This window comes from Pelodiscus sinensis, chromosome 20, assembly GCF_052426305.1.
Source record: "Pelodiscus sinensis isolate ZL-2025 chromosome 20, ASM5242630v1, whole genome shotgun sequence".
Lineage (NCBI taxonomy): Eukaryota > Metazoa > Chordata > Testudines > Trionychidae > Pelodiscus > Pelodiscus sinensis.
Window position 1 is genome coordinate 30,288,246 of NC_143071.1, and position 14,307 is coordinate 30,302,552.

General features: G+C 45.4%; 1 protein-coding gene across 13 annotated transcripts in view; it reads right to left on the minus strand.

Moving 5' to 3' along the window:
* MAP2K4 (mitogen-activated protein kinase kinase 4) overlaps positions 1–14,307 on the minus strand; it is a 145,613-nt gene that overhangs the window by 53,281 nt on the left and 78,025 nt on the right. For all 13 annotated transcript variants that reach the window (XM_075903427.2, XM_075903426.2, XM_075903425.2 and 10 more), the window contains one exon: positions 10,962–11,136. In XM_075903427.2, the coding sequence (XP_075759542.1) occupies positions 10,962–11,136 (175 nt within the window). The remainder of the gene's footprint in view (positions 1–10,961; positions 11,137–14,307) is intronic.

Genomic DNA, 14,307 nt, shown 5'->3' on the forward strand with positions numbered 1-14,307 from the left:
AGTATTTTCACACTGTGGCTTATACTGCACATGCAAGGCAGGCTAAAAGAACAGACAGCTTTGCATTTCTTGGCTGCTAGTGGCCTCTGCTGTTACAGACACATAATGGTTTGCATTCTATTATAGCTTTCCAAAACTTGTGTTTCAGGATAAAAGCCTTCCATGGTCAGTTTCTGCCTGAAGAAGATTTTTGTTTCTTGAAAGCTTCAGCGAAAACCACTCAACTGTTTTCCAGCATGAGACAGGGAAAAAGGAGGGAACTGATTCATGCCAAAACTTGTGGAAAAACCGCCACACTAGGGCCGTGGTATCCAACACGCTAGCCACATGTGGCTATCTGGCTGGTTGAGTGAGGCTATTTGGCTTGAACAATATGGCCATTTGGCCAGTTAAGTGTGGCTAGTTTGCTGTAGCTGTAGGCACTATAGTGGTTGGACACCACAGCACTGGCGCATCATCTTGCCAACACTACTGAGAGTAGAACCACGGAGGTCAGTCAGACTCCTCATTACTAAGTGCTACACATGGCTGTAGGGTCAGGCTCTTGCACTGCAGTATTTGAGAAATAACATGTGATCATGTCATTGCACGTGTCTCGCAATGATGCACTCCTGGGGGAAGAGTAGCTGTTGCATAATTGTTCTTACCTTTGACATTTCCTGGTATTCTGAGTGCTTCACCACGCAGCCTTAATGTTCTAGTAACTTACATTTTTGCCTAGAACAATAATTCCCTTCTTTCCCAATGGATCCTAAGTACTCTAGAAAATTGGCATGCTAGTTGCACAGCATACACAGGAATTACTTCATCCATCTCCCCTCCAGTGCAGCCAAATGGGTGGGATACAGCAATCGCAGGCCCAGCGAGTGTATGGCTCAGGCCATTAACAAAGAAGCTACAGAAATGTTCATGTCTAGGTCACTGGTTCAAATCTACCTCTCAGCAGTTCAGTGGTATACGTGAAATGAGTTTGGTGAGACTGTTCTATGTTTCATTAAATACATGGTTACAACTGTCCATATTCTGCAGGCTCTCCCTGCAAAGATGTGAAGGGCTGAGAGCATCTAACATCTCCCTTTGGACTGTTGGGTGGGCTGGGGCATGAAGAAGCTTGCAGAACTGCTGCTTTTGCTTTTAGCTGTGGTGCTGATCGAGGACATTAGCAGCCAGGGTGGTGAGCCCAGCCCTCTTCAAGAACACTGAATGCAGTGGGCTCTTTCTCTGGGATGCTCCCAGGCCAGACAGCTACTCCTGTAAACACTGCCCGGCCGCAGCTTGTCTCCAAGAGGACACTCTACAAGCAGATGAACAGCTGGGGCTCAGGAATTAGTTCTTCTCCAGCTGGAAAGCTTGGCATCACCCTCCACGCAAAGTCACCTCCTCTGCGCACATCTTCCTTTAACAATGCTGCCTCTATGCCACATGTGCTTAACCCTCACCCATAGCCCCCATTACTAAAATAGGAGAACGCCCTTCTCAACGGTCCTCCTGTTTCTCCTGGCTCCAGCTCACACACAATGTTGTGATCAGCCCTCCCACAACTAGACAGCAGTTCAGCTGTGCCATCCCACATCAGAGCACAGAGTTCCTTGCAGGCTTCCCTTCTTGATTTTAACACCTTCCCTGGATTCTCCCCAGATACAGAGTGTTCTTGCTAGTCATCTACTACTGGCCTCTCCTTGTTCCCCTGCACAATCCATCAAAAACTCTTTCAAACAGACCAAAGAATAACAAGAAACCCAGGAAGACACATGATATCCTCAACCAATGCACCTTCGGGGAGTCCAAAGGAAGATCTGATGGAGGGACTAGGAAGAGGTTCCATACAAAAGTGCTAGAGGCTGAAGACAGGTGATTCCAATGGAGGGAGATGCAAACGTTGCATCCAGCATCAGTCCAGGCTATGAGTGGGCCTGGCCAGAAAGGGATGATCCCGTTTAGCCAAAGGAGATAGAAAAATTGTTCTTATTAACTTCAGAGGATAGGACAAAAAGCTATGGCCTTAAATTGCAACAAGGGCGGTTTAGGTTGGACATTGAGAAAATCTTCCTCTCGGGGCGGTTTAGCCCTGGAACAAATGGCCTCCAGGAGACTGTGGAATCTCCATAGCTGGAGCTTTTTATGAACAAATTAGACAAAGACCTGGCTGGTTATATCACAGTCCTAGTTTGACTGCAAGGGACTGGACTAGATGGCCAGTGGAGGTTCTTTCGAGTCCTACACATTTGTGATTCAATGGCCAGAGCATGCCATTTAGAACGGCGTGTAAGAGTGTGTCTAGACTACGCAGTTTTTTCGAAAAAAAGTGGCCTTTTTTCAAAAAAAACTTCATCTGCAGCTAGACTGCTGTCGCATTCTTTTGAAATTAAATTGAAAGAATGCGGCGGTTTTTTCAAAATTGGTAAACCTACTTTTACCAGGAAGAATGCCTTTTTTTGAAAGAGCTCTTTTGAAAAAAGGCATTCTTGAACGCAAACAGGGCTTTTTCGAAAGAGAGCATCCAGATTGCCTCAGTGCTCTCTTTCGAAAAACTCTTGTGGCTGTCTAGACGATCTCTTTTGAAAGAGGCTTGTAGTCTAGATGTGCCCTAAGTAAACACCCAATTCAATTCTATGTCTTACACTTCACCATCTAGCTATAATCCTGGGCTCTTGGTATCTGGCCAACAAGTGGCAGGAAAAACTGCTCTTTAGAGCAACAATTTAGGTAGAGTGTCACGTTAATATTTTCCCCGTACCATCCGGATTAGTCCCCTGTGCGAAAGCTCTCCAAAGCGCTCCAGTGATGTGCTAGTATAGATGCTCTGAGGGCAGACATGATTCGAACTCCCAAAACACTCCACTACAGCACCAGCAGAGTTCAGCTACAGTGTGTGGCGCAGACAATGCCCAGCACTGAAGAGATTACAACCCAGAAATGGAATCAAAGGCAGAAGAGGCTTCATCCAACCCAAACATACAAGAAAAAGGATTTAGCTGCACTGAACACTGACTAGTGGAAGCAGCTGCAAACTCCAACAAATTAAAAACAACGAACATGTTAAACTGAAGGACAAATCAGTGCAGCTCTTTGCAGGGCATCTACAAAGCCATCTTGGGCCACCTTGGCCTGGAACTGAAGATCAATCAAACACTCACACCAGAGCAATGCAACAGAAGGGCTCAAGGGCAAAGGGGGACTAGAACCTCTGACATGTTCCCTGATCCTGAAGGGTGACATCTACTTACCCAGGCATACGTTTCCCTCTCTGACGTGGACACTGGCTCTCTGTGTTCCAACACAGTCAGCTTACATGGAGGCATAGAGTTCCTTTCTCTGTTTTAAAACCTCTCTCTCTAGCTCACAATATTCCGCCAGCAGGTAGACCTGTTCTGAAAATGGAGTGCCTCTCTATCTCCCAGCCAGCTGCACAAGTGAAAATGACACACTGTAAAGTCTGATTAATAAATCGGACAGATTAACCATCTTCAGGCAGGCTGCTTTAGTGGCTCATTCACTATTATACACAAAATGGAAATGAAGACTTTGGGCAAAATCAGATGAGGGAATCCTAAGATTTCGCTGTCTCTCAGTAGGAACGCTTTGTAAGGCAAAAAGAAAGGACTGAGATTTTTCCCCTCCAGCGGGGATCATATATAAAATTTAGTGACATCTTGGGTGGCGTGTCATTGAGCATCATATGCTCACTTCAGAGAAGGAAAAACTGCAGCGAGATCATACGTTTTACCGTTCTCTCTTGTGGGAACCTGGTGCTCTCTGAGCTATTATAAGCTGCAGGTAGCCAGCAGTAAAAACAATCGCTATAAATGGGAGGGAAACTTAAAACATGTATTCTAAAGTGTCAGATAAGGTCAGGCAGCCGGATGGCAAAACTACCATGCGTGAGGCCACTGTACTGTTCTGGAGTGATGTGCCTAATTAGGTCAGGCCTCACATAGTGGGCATCTGTAGGCCTGACCTACTAGCAAATTTATCCAGATTGCAGTAGTGGATACTGAGCCTCTCTCAGATGAGATTAAAAAATGCTGAAATTATATTTGATTTTATTCAAGGTTTAATTTCCATAAACAGAATCTGAATGACCTTATCTCATTCAGAGCATGCAATGGATTTTCCTAGTTATGGAAGGACTTGGCACAAAGGGGCCAAATGAACAGATTGTTTCACATGAAAAACAATTTTTGGGGACAAAAATTATGGTGCAGGCACCAGAAGATATGGGAAGATATGAGCACAAAATCAAGATGTGGGGCACAAAATTAATCAAGGAACCAAAAGACATGAAGAGAAAGAATCCTTTTATTGCCTATACACCAATGCTAGAAGCCTGGGTAGCAAACAAGAGAAACTGGAATGAGCATAAATTCGATCTAATTATAGTACCGAAATGTGGAGGAACTGGCTAAGGAATTTGCTGATAGTTAATGTTTATTTTCAAAGTCTTGGAATACCAGAAAAGTTCCAGAAGACTGAAAGAAATATAACGTTGTGCCAATATTTAAAAAAGGTAAATGTGCTAAAACAAACAATTATAGACCTGTGAGCCTGATATCAATCCCAGAGTAGATCATGGAGCTGCTGATATAGGACTTGATTAATAAAGGGTTTATGGAAAATAGATCCTAGAAAGCTAACTTGATATATTTTTTATTAGATTACAAGTTTGATTGATAAGAATGTTGATGTAAAATATAACATTTTGGTTACAAACGTAGAAAGATATAAAATGTGGGACACAATAAATACATTTAAAGCTGTACAACTGGTTAGCCTTGAAATAGCTGTCAAAACATAAATAACTGTCAAATGCGATGTTTCTAGTGAGGTCCTGCAGGAACTGATTCTTGGACCAACAGTATTTGACATTTTATGAAAAAATGAAAGGAAACATAAAATCATCATGGATAAAATTTGCACATGAAACAAAAACTGGGGGAGCAGTAAGTAATGAAAAGGACAGGTCACTCATTCAGAGCAATTTGGACCAAGGGTAAACTGGGATCAAGCAGTTTGTAGGGTTGCCAGGTGCCCGGCATTTTCACCTCTCCTGGCTGGGGGAAAATTCAGAGAATACTGGACAGCTCAGGTGTCCGGTATTCTCTGATTTTTTTTTACCGGACAAGAGGCAAAAATACCGGACTGTCCAGGTGAATACCGGACACCTGGCAACCCTACTCAGGAAAACCATTTTATAGGAAATCTGGGGAAGACTCCACCATATAGTTCAGGGATTACCCATAGTAGACACCATTCTACTATTCTTCTGACACACATCATTAAGGAATCAGAAAATCTGAGGGTGATGCTCCAAAGGGCTAGAAGCGGAAAAAATGTGCTACAAGGCTTCTCATATAGACTTGGATCTAGAAGCAGCTCCAATATATCCTTGGCTGGAAGACAAAAAAGTATTCTTGTCATTTAAGTGCCCCATGAAAATCACATTCTCAGAACCCCTTGAAAAGGCCAGATTTGTGAACAGTTTCTGGAGCAGAGGAAGAAGTCCATAAGCTCTCCTGAATATTCATCAGAAGGTAAAATATGGGCCTCCAGGACAAGAGCTACTGGTGCTGTAGGTCTGGGAATTTAAGGATACTAGAAAAAAACATTTCCCCGCACCAGGAAGTTCAAGAATGCTGAACTGACACATGTAGGAACCTCAGACTAAGGGTCCATTGGACCATTAATTTCAATTAACTGCTTGAGGAAAGGGTTCGGTGACTGAGTTCTGATTCTCAGATGTGCAACTGGTGTCTCCTTAGTCAGCAGGCCTGGAGGGCCTGTCTTTAGTTCACATGTTGGTTGCTTTAAACAAATGCCTTAGGCTGTGAGCTCCTCTGAGAACAGGCAGCCCTTATTAAAGGCTCAGAAACAATAAACAGTTCACAATGTTTATTGTTTATTCTGTTTGTTTAATCACCAAAGAGCCCTGCTCTAACAGCAAGACTTCTCTCAGCATTCAGTCAGGGTCTGTAGCTCATTCTCTCCCATGCCAGGTGGAAGTGCCAGCGTGCCACAGAGCTCCTGTTGTTGTTTTCATATGCCTTCCTAACTGCTTGCAACTCTCGGCACTTATTTACCTGGAACGGAGTGGGGCCTACCACAGCAGTGTGGAAGAGAATTGGTTTTCTGATTCCAGAGATTCCACTGATAAGCAGGGCAGTGTATAGGTACAGAAGTGTGTCATGGCAGAGTTACCACAACCTGTCGCTCTCATACAAAGTAACTGGAGATCCTGGTGGGCAAATACTTGAGCGCTTCTTAAGAAGGAATCCAATTGTGAGATCTCTGGCCTAGACTCAAAGCTTGACAGAAGTGGGCCAGACTCTGAGAAGGCACTAAGGAGAGGGTCTGAAAATAAATGAAGAAGTTGGGCAACTTGAGCAGTTGAAAGATCTGGTCAGGATGGGCAGACACTATCTTGCAGGACCAGGTTATCACAAGTTATCTGTGATCCTCCTGCTGTAGGCTCTGCATCATCGATACTATTTGCCTAGTGTGGAAATAAGAAACAAGAGACAAGTCAAAGATCATTGTCTGGAACTGGAAATGGGTCTGCAAGATTGCAAAGTAGAGGCAGCATTGCTGACAAAGGCAAATTGGAAGATGGGGATGAGCTCTCTGTAGGACAAGGAAAAATCCCAAAGAGAAATCTTTATCAGAAAGACTTGGACTCAGTGCACCAATGGGCTTTGTGCACAGCTAATCAGAACCAGTGCTGGGCAAGACTGGTCTACTCTCCTTCCAGCCTGGCAGAGTGTTGAACGGACCCCCCAAACAACACAGTAGAATGAGTACTTTTTTCTGGTGAGATGAGATTTGCAAGGCTGCCCTTCAGTGCCTTACACTGGCTCACAGAAGGGAAGGATGACAGGAGGGGCGAAGGAGAGGAACTGAAATCTATGGGGAGGCTGTTTGATAGTTTTGACATCCCCTTGTCTGAAATGGATTTTTCTTTTTATTTGATTTGGGAGGCTTGACAATTTTGGAAGAAAGCTCTATTCTAAAAGGGGGAAATGGAGACACCCAAGGTGCTACATGTTTTTATTTGTTCATTATGTATTTTTCTTATTTGTTTCCCTCCCTCCCTCTCAGTTACCCACTTGAGGTGCTGCTTTTTCCTTTTGACTCAGGGCAGCACCCTGAAGGTCTGAACTAGCTCCCTCAGAATTGGCAGAGTAACCCTCCCCTCCCCCATGTGCTATGCTACCAGTTTTAAAGAAGCTGCTTCTGCAACCACTGCTTTGCTGCTGCCCCAGACTCTGCCATGCGCCTTGGAGAGACATGGAAGCACATCTGTATTTGTTATTTACTTTGAAACATGCCTGCAGAGGATGATGCAGGGAAGAGGCGAAACAGAGCTGGGCATGAGCTCTCATGCTGTAGTCCTTTGCTCATGTAGTAATGCTCTGTCAGCTTTAAAATCTTGCTGAAGTGTTTTCATGCCTGTGCAACAAAAGGGTGCACTCTCCTCCCTCAATGCTGACATTTTCGTATAGGATCACAGTCTTTTGGATTGTCTGTTGAAGCTGGCTAGGCTGATGATATCAGCTACTGGACAGCCTCAGCAGTAACACCTGCTGCCCGCTCAATAAAATGGTTGGCTAAGCCAAACTAGCATATCTGAAGGGAAACGATAGTGTGTCTGCTTGCAGATCCCGCTGTTTGGTGGGTACTGGTACATGGAGGCTGGCAGGACGGGTAAGGCTGCTCCGCGGCTCTGGTACGAAAAGCAGCAGATGTGACTACCGGAGCTCTGCTGACACTAGAGCCCTTTGTTGCATGCCATGATAAAGATGATGCCGAGCATGCAGCGGTTAAATGGAATACTTGGGCAACCAGGGAACAGTGGGCTTCTGGGCACCAGGAACCTGGCAGGATGGGTCGTGGAAGAAATGGAAAATGACAAGCAAGGTTGTCAAATGACCAACCTGAGGTAGCTGAGAGAACAGGCTCAGTGCCCAGAGTCCCATGTGATCCAGATCTAAAAGAACAGGGGATAAATATGGGGAAACTGAGCCACTCAAATTGGGAAAATCAGTGTGTTCATTTTTAAAACCTGTGATCTGTTTCTAGCCTGTAGGAGTCAGACCAGCTGGGAGGGGGAAAGGAGAGAGAAGAGGAGGCAGAAGGCTCAGAAAGATCCAATGAGGGGCAAGCCAACAACCACCAGTACTGGCTAAGGCCAGTGTTCCCTGCATGCTGGGTGCTTGTGCAGCTGCTCAGGAGAGAGTCCAGTGCCACCCAGCTGATTAGCAGAGCGCCCACAGCTAGGTTTTGTTTCTACTGGTGGGGCACATTCACACATGCCTCAGTGCACCCAACAGACATTTATTCCACAGATGGATAGAAAAGATTAGAGAGAATATTGGCTATGGCCTTTCCTGGAACAAGCGGGGCAAAAACCCAGTAACAGTGGCAACTGGAGTCCTGTGGCATGGGCCCTTCTAACTTCCAACCTCTCACAAACGAACTCATAGACTTTAAGGCCAGAAGGGACCATCGCGATCATCTAGTCTGCCCCCTGCACATTGGGCTGCCCAATCCTGTAATAGACTCCTCCCCTCTGGCTCTCACCTCAAATCATGGTTGAAAGACTTCAAGTCCCAGAGAATCCACCATGAAGACAATAGCCACCGGTCTCTGGCTTGTTGCTTCTAAAACATCATGTTTTGCTGGGGAATGACCAGCCCACACAGCTGAGAGCTTGTCTGCCACATCAGTGCTGTTGGAGCCAATGCTCTCCCCTGAGTCTGAAACACCAAACAGCTTGGGAGAGCCGGCCTGGAGAGTCTGTGAAGCCAACGATTGCTGCTGAATTCCACTCCCTGCTGCCTGCCACAATGCTGTAAAGCAGAGGAGGCGGCACACTACTGTGCAGCTGGCCATGTGCAGAGGTTCTTTGATCTTACCCGGCCCTGCTGTCCTGCCATGTTTTCTCTTTAAATGCGAGTTTCCTGTTCTCAAAAATCCTCTTCCTGCCAAGGGAGGGATGGAAGGAGGGGAACCAAGCACAGTGAGATAAAACAAAATATACTGGGAAAGCTCCTGCCTGCTGACAGAAAGTGGAGAGGCCTAGAGAACCCACCACCTGCTTCGTCAAGCAGAGGCAAGTCACAGGGCGTTAGAACGGACTCAGATGCTGGTGGTATCCTGAGAGCTAGGGAGAGAGGACGGATAACCCAGTGGGGACCGACTGTGTGGGACAACAGGGCCCAGCTGATCTGAAGAGACTCCATCTCCCGGACTGGCCAAAGAGCATGAGTCACAGAAATCAGAGGAAGCCACATCCAGTGTCCTCCCCAGCTGCTAGCTCAGAACTGACTCTGTGTGGAAAGCTAACCTTAAACAAGTCCAACATCAAGGCTCCTTGCCCTGAGATAACGGTTTTGGATTGATGCATCTTGTCATTTTTCCACCCAAGTTTCCTTATGCTTAATTTCCAACTCTTCGATGCCCACCAAAGCTACAGTCTTCACTGTACAAACTGAATGGAAGTAGTGCACCAGGGTCTTACCAAAGCAAGGGGTGGCCACTAGCACACCTGGGGAGCCTTTTTCCCTTCCGCATGTCAAGATTCACTCGCTGAAAGGCATAAAGGGGCACAGAAAGCCAAGTCCAGCCCCACCTTGTAGCGGATGCCAGCTCAGTGTCTTACTGCAAGGCTAGAGGCAGAAGAACATGGCACACAGCCCACCAGTTGAGCCCAGGGTAAGCAGTACCTCACAGTATCCTCCAGTGTCTCCTTCCATCCCCGACTGACTGAGGCTGGGGGTGCTGCTGTTGCAGCAAGTTGTCTCTGAGTCACGAAAGGCGCCAGGCATCAGTTTCCTAGGCGCACGTCATGTGGCTGGAGGAAGTAAGAGGACAGAGGGGGATGCTGGGGACAGGGACTGCACATACACAAAGCTCAGGCACCTGGGTCTGATCCACCTCTCTAGCACACAGGATGTTTGCTAGGAAGAGTGCTGGAACACATCCCCAAACTGGCTCCAACCCACTGGGAATCCACATGTCCAGACCCGCTCAGATGGTGTTTGGAGAGTAAGACCATTACATAGAGTGACACATACTTCCAGGTAACTTGGGTTCGCAGCTCACCTCTGCTCTGGAACATGGGTCACTATTTTGTACCTGTCACTTGATTTAGGAAGCGGATATTGTTAACTGTTATGCAGCACTAGTAAGAAGTGAGAATTCATCACTTCCAGAGTGAAACAACATCTACTACCCATCTCACCTGATCTGGATTGCCCAAAAATCCCCAACAGCATGCAGTGTTACAGCAAAGACAAAGATTATTTTATGTTACACAAGAGCTAGGAAAACAACATTTAAAAAACAAAAACAAACCCCCACCACCACCCATGAATTTGGCACTGGTATAACACAGCAAATGGACAGCTTGGGAGGCTGATCCCTTCTGCCTCTCCAGAACGGGGTCAGCACTGGTGATACCCCATGCTTTCACACTATGGTGAGAGAGCAACATGCTCTCTAAACACATGCTCACTCTGGCGAGGCTGTGAATTTCTGCAGCATGATACACTTGGAATCAGTCTTTAGCCACTAACTCATTTCACAAAGGACACCAAGCTGCCATTGGATGTTAACTCGTGCTTACAACCAAACTATGCTGGATTTGAACCAGTGATCAGCAGATGAAAGGTCTCATATCCCATTACCAGTCCTGAACCATCCAGTCCCCGCCATCCCCGACCCTGCAGCAATGGCCTCATGAGAGACAGGAGTCAGGTGTTTCAAGTGCACAAGCAAGATACAAGACCTTTACAAGTCAATTGACAGATAAGCCCATTATACACTGTTTTCAGCACAAGTACCCTTTATCCTGGAGATAAACAGAACAGAACAATAGACGGGTGACAGACGGATGAACATTAATTCTCCATCACGTTCCATCCATAATGAACTGAAGTACAAACACAATTATGGGCATCACCTACTTTAACTGCCATAATTTGCCCACTTGGTTTGTGGACCATTTTGTTGACTGAACCATAAGCTCCTCGTCCAATTTCTCCAAGGTCTTTCAAGTCCTCTGCAGTAAAATCCCAATGCTGTTCAGGGGAAATCTTCAATTTTCCTGATGATTCAATGCTGTGTGTTCTCAGTCTCTCTCTGTCAAAAATATTGGGAAGCAATTTTTCCACATTTTAAATTGTTTGTAACTTTCTCTTTTCAGAAGCACTTGATTAAACATTAAAAGAGAAGGGTTCACATAGGCTAAAAGCAACAATGTGATTTCTGGGAGGATTCTAGTTGGGGATGCAGGGTGGAGGGAGAATATTAAATCAGGAAAGAAATACATTTGGCACAGCTTTAAGTAGCTATATGTCTTAGCTGCAGCATAAGGCTTAATATGTCTCTTAGATCAGATTCATTCTAATTACTCTCATTTACATGGATATTTTCTTGTGTGCACAAAAATACATCATTGGGCTTGTAGCAGGACTCGGTATGGCATGCAGAACCCAGATGCTTTTGCACACTCCCCAATCCTGTGTACACAAAGCTGTGTGTGTCACCTCCCCTTCATATCGTGTTGTGGCAGGATATGAAGAGCTTGTTGATTTAAAGGAAAACTAATTTATTTCAAATACTATGTAATCACTTCAACTAGCTGCAAAAAGACTCTGAAGAGCCATTTTCAATATAAAATACCATGCACATTGACTATTGCTTAAGAAACCAGAAGCTGTCCGATCAATGTTTCTTGACAGGAGTGCCCAAGCCTGCAGGTATGAGATACACACAGCTTCCACAGCCCTCAATGGGCATTTGTCTGTATAAGGAATGCAGGATGATGCCCAGTTTGTGACAGAAGCTACAGGCTGCCACATTTGTTTTAAGGCGCTTCCTGTTGCCAATTTTGTTTCTAATGTTGATTGAAAAAGGAGTTTGTGTATATTCCACACTTTATTTCTAATCAATAACAGTGTTTCACTTAAAACAATTGCAAGTCTCCACTGTTTCTTGTGCATTCATTGGCTGATTCGTACTTCCTTGGTCATAAGCTATGCCAGGAGACTGGACGTCCTGTTTTAGAGTCTCGCTAATCAAAATGTTGCACGCACTAGAACCCTCTAGTATTATGGGGGCATGTTATCAAACCAGCATCTGTGAAAACCAAGGCGATTCTGTCACACTAGTCACCTGGAACTGGCCACATCATTCGGGCATTTGACCAAGCAACTGACAATTCCGCGGTTTGGTCAAAGGCGCAATAGTGAAGGAAAAGTGCCTTTCAGCCAAGGCTCCAAGTTTCTCAAATTAACTAGCCAAAGGAATAAACATGCGACAGGGTGTTGTTCCATGCTGACAAGTACAACAGAACATCTAGCTGCCAGTTGCTGTACACAACATATGCTTTGCTATTATGATGGGCTCACGCCTGAACTCCTCGAGTGTGTCTCCACAGCTTCTGGGAGCAAGTCCTGCAGATGGGGTGACAGGCTTGTGTAAGCAAGCTCACACTAGCGTGCTAAATGGACATTTCGACTTGGGATGGTGCTTGAGCTTTGAAGCCTAGGACTGGAGATTGGCTGCAGAACCCAAAATCCAGGCCAAGCCTGAACAGCTAGCCCAAGCCTGTTGGATGGGCTGAAAGATTCGCTCCCAGAAGCTGTGCAGACAGACATACTCCTTTGCACATCACTGCAACTCAGTTCAAGGGAGGTTGTGGTGATGATGGCAAAGACATTAAGGACACAAAAATCCACAGAAGCCTCAAAGATTCTTGGCCTTTCTTGATTTCTGTGTGTTTAACTCTTCAAAATAAAACACTGCAAAAACTTAGCTTGTGTATGGAATCTGCTTCACAAAAAGCAAGAAATGAAAAAAGGAAATGGAAGACAAGAAACAATTCAAAGAAACTGAACAGAAGAACAGAATAGAAGAAACCTCACCTCAGACTTTGCCACCAGCCTGTGTTGAACATAAAGATAATGTACCTGGGGAGCTGAGTGATAAGAGTTACAGCCTTCCTAGCTTCTCACACATGTTGATCTGACAACAATCTGAAAATGGTTCTGCATTTGCTGGAAGAAGCTAATAGGTCTGAACTGCTGCTCTGAAAGGTGCTCAGAATGGTTCTTCCTGCTCTGTCTGTTCAGCCAGAGCAACAGCAGGAGGGAATAAAGGCAGATATGCAGAGTGGGGATACCAAGCGCTGCTGATGGGGCCCTGCTGCTATAGAGGCTGCAAAATTTCTGATGGAATGTTTTCTCGCGGAAAATGCCAATTCATTGACAACAAACATTTCCCAGAAGCATGTCAAATATGAGAACATTTTGTTTCCAGGAAAAGAGCAATAAGATGAAAATATTCCATTTTGACATTTTCACAACAGAACATTTCCATTCTTTGTTTTGAGATCACTTTTTATTTTTAAATTTATTTTATAGCATAAAAATAAGATATGGCCATTAGAATGAAACATTTCAATTTTTTAAACAAAAATGCTTCGGTTGACTTCAAATCCCTCCCCCCCCCCCAGAATTTTGTTTAGAGGCAAATTTCAAAGACGACGGTATTACCTGTTTCAGTAACTGGTGTGCTTCAAGAAGTACTGCTCATGTCCATTTAACACAGGTGTGCGGGCACACCACATGCACCGGTGCCAGAAGATTTTCCCTTAGCAGTACCCTTAGGGGAGCTGGCTGGGGCACTCTTTAAAGTGTCACGCACATGCCACACTATATAGGGTGCCGCCAGCCCCCTCCACAATCAGTCCTCCTTGCCTCTAGTGACAGTGCTTCGCTCCTGCTCATCTCAGCATTAGCTGTTGCACACGTCCCTACTTGAACTGTGTTTTCCCTGTAAATAACTTCTATTGTTAGTTTACTCTTCTCAGTAGCTAGTTAGTGTGGGTCAGGATATTTTCCTCCCAGTCCTCTCCCCAAAACTTCATGAGACTCCCAGGGAGAGACAGTTGCACACCATGGATGTCTGCAGGGTCTGTGTGTTCCACATTGACAGAACAAAGCTATTTCACAAATCACCCCAGCTCTTCATTGACTATGCCGTCCGGATGAAGTGGCTCCCGATATGCACACAACAAACCTCTACCTGGATTATCTCCTGCATTCGGTCATGCTATCAGCCGCCCACCATGCAAGCCTCCTCAATGTCCTTCCTCGACAACGTTCCTACTCTGGATATTTACGAAGTTGCAATATGATTGTCAGTGCACTCCTGTGCCATGCTCTAAGCCCTGCTACAACAGGCCCTTTGGAAGAGCTGTGCTGCAGTCGGCGTGCCAACGAGCCCCACTTCCGAATATGCTGCTTG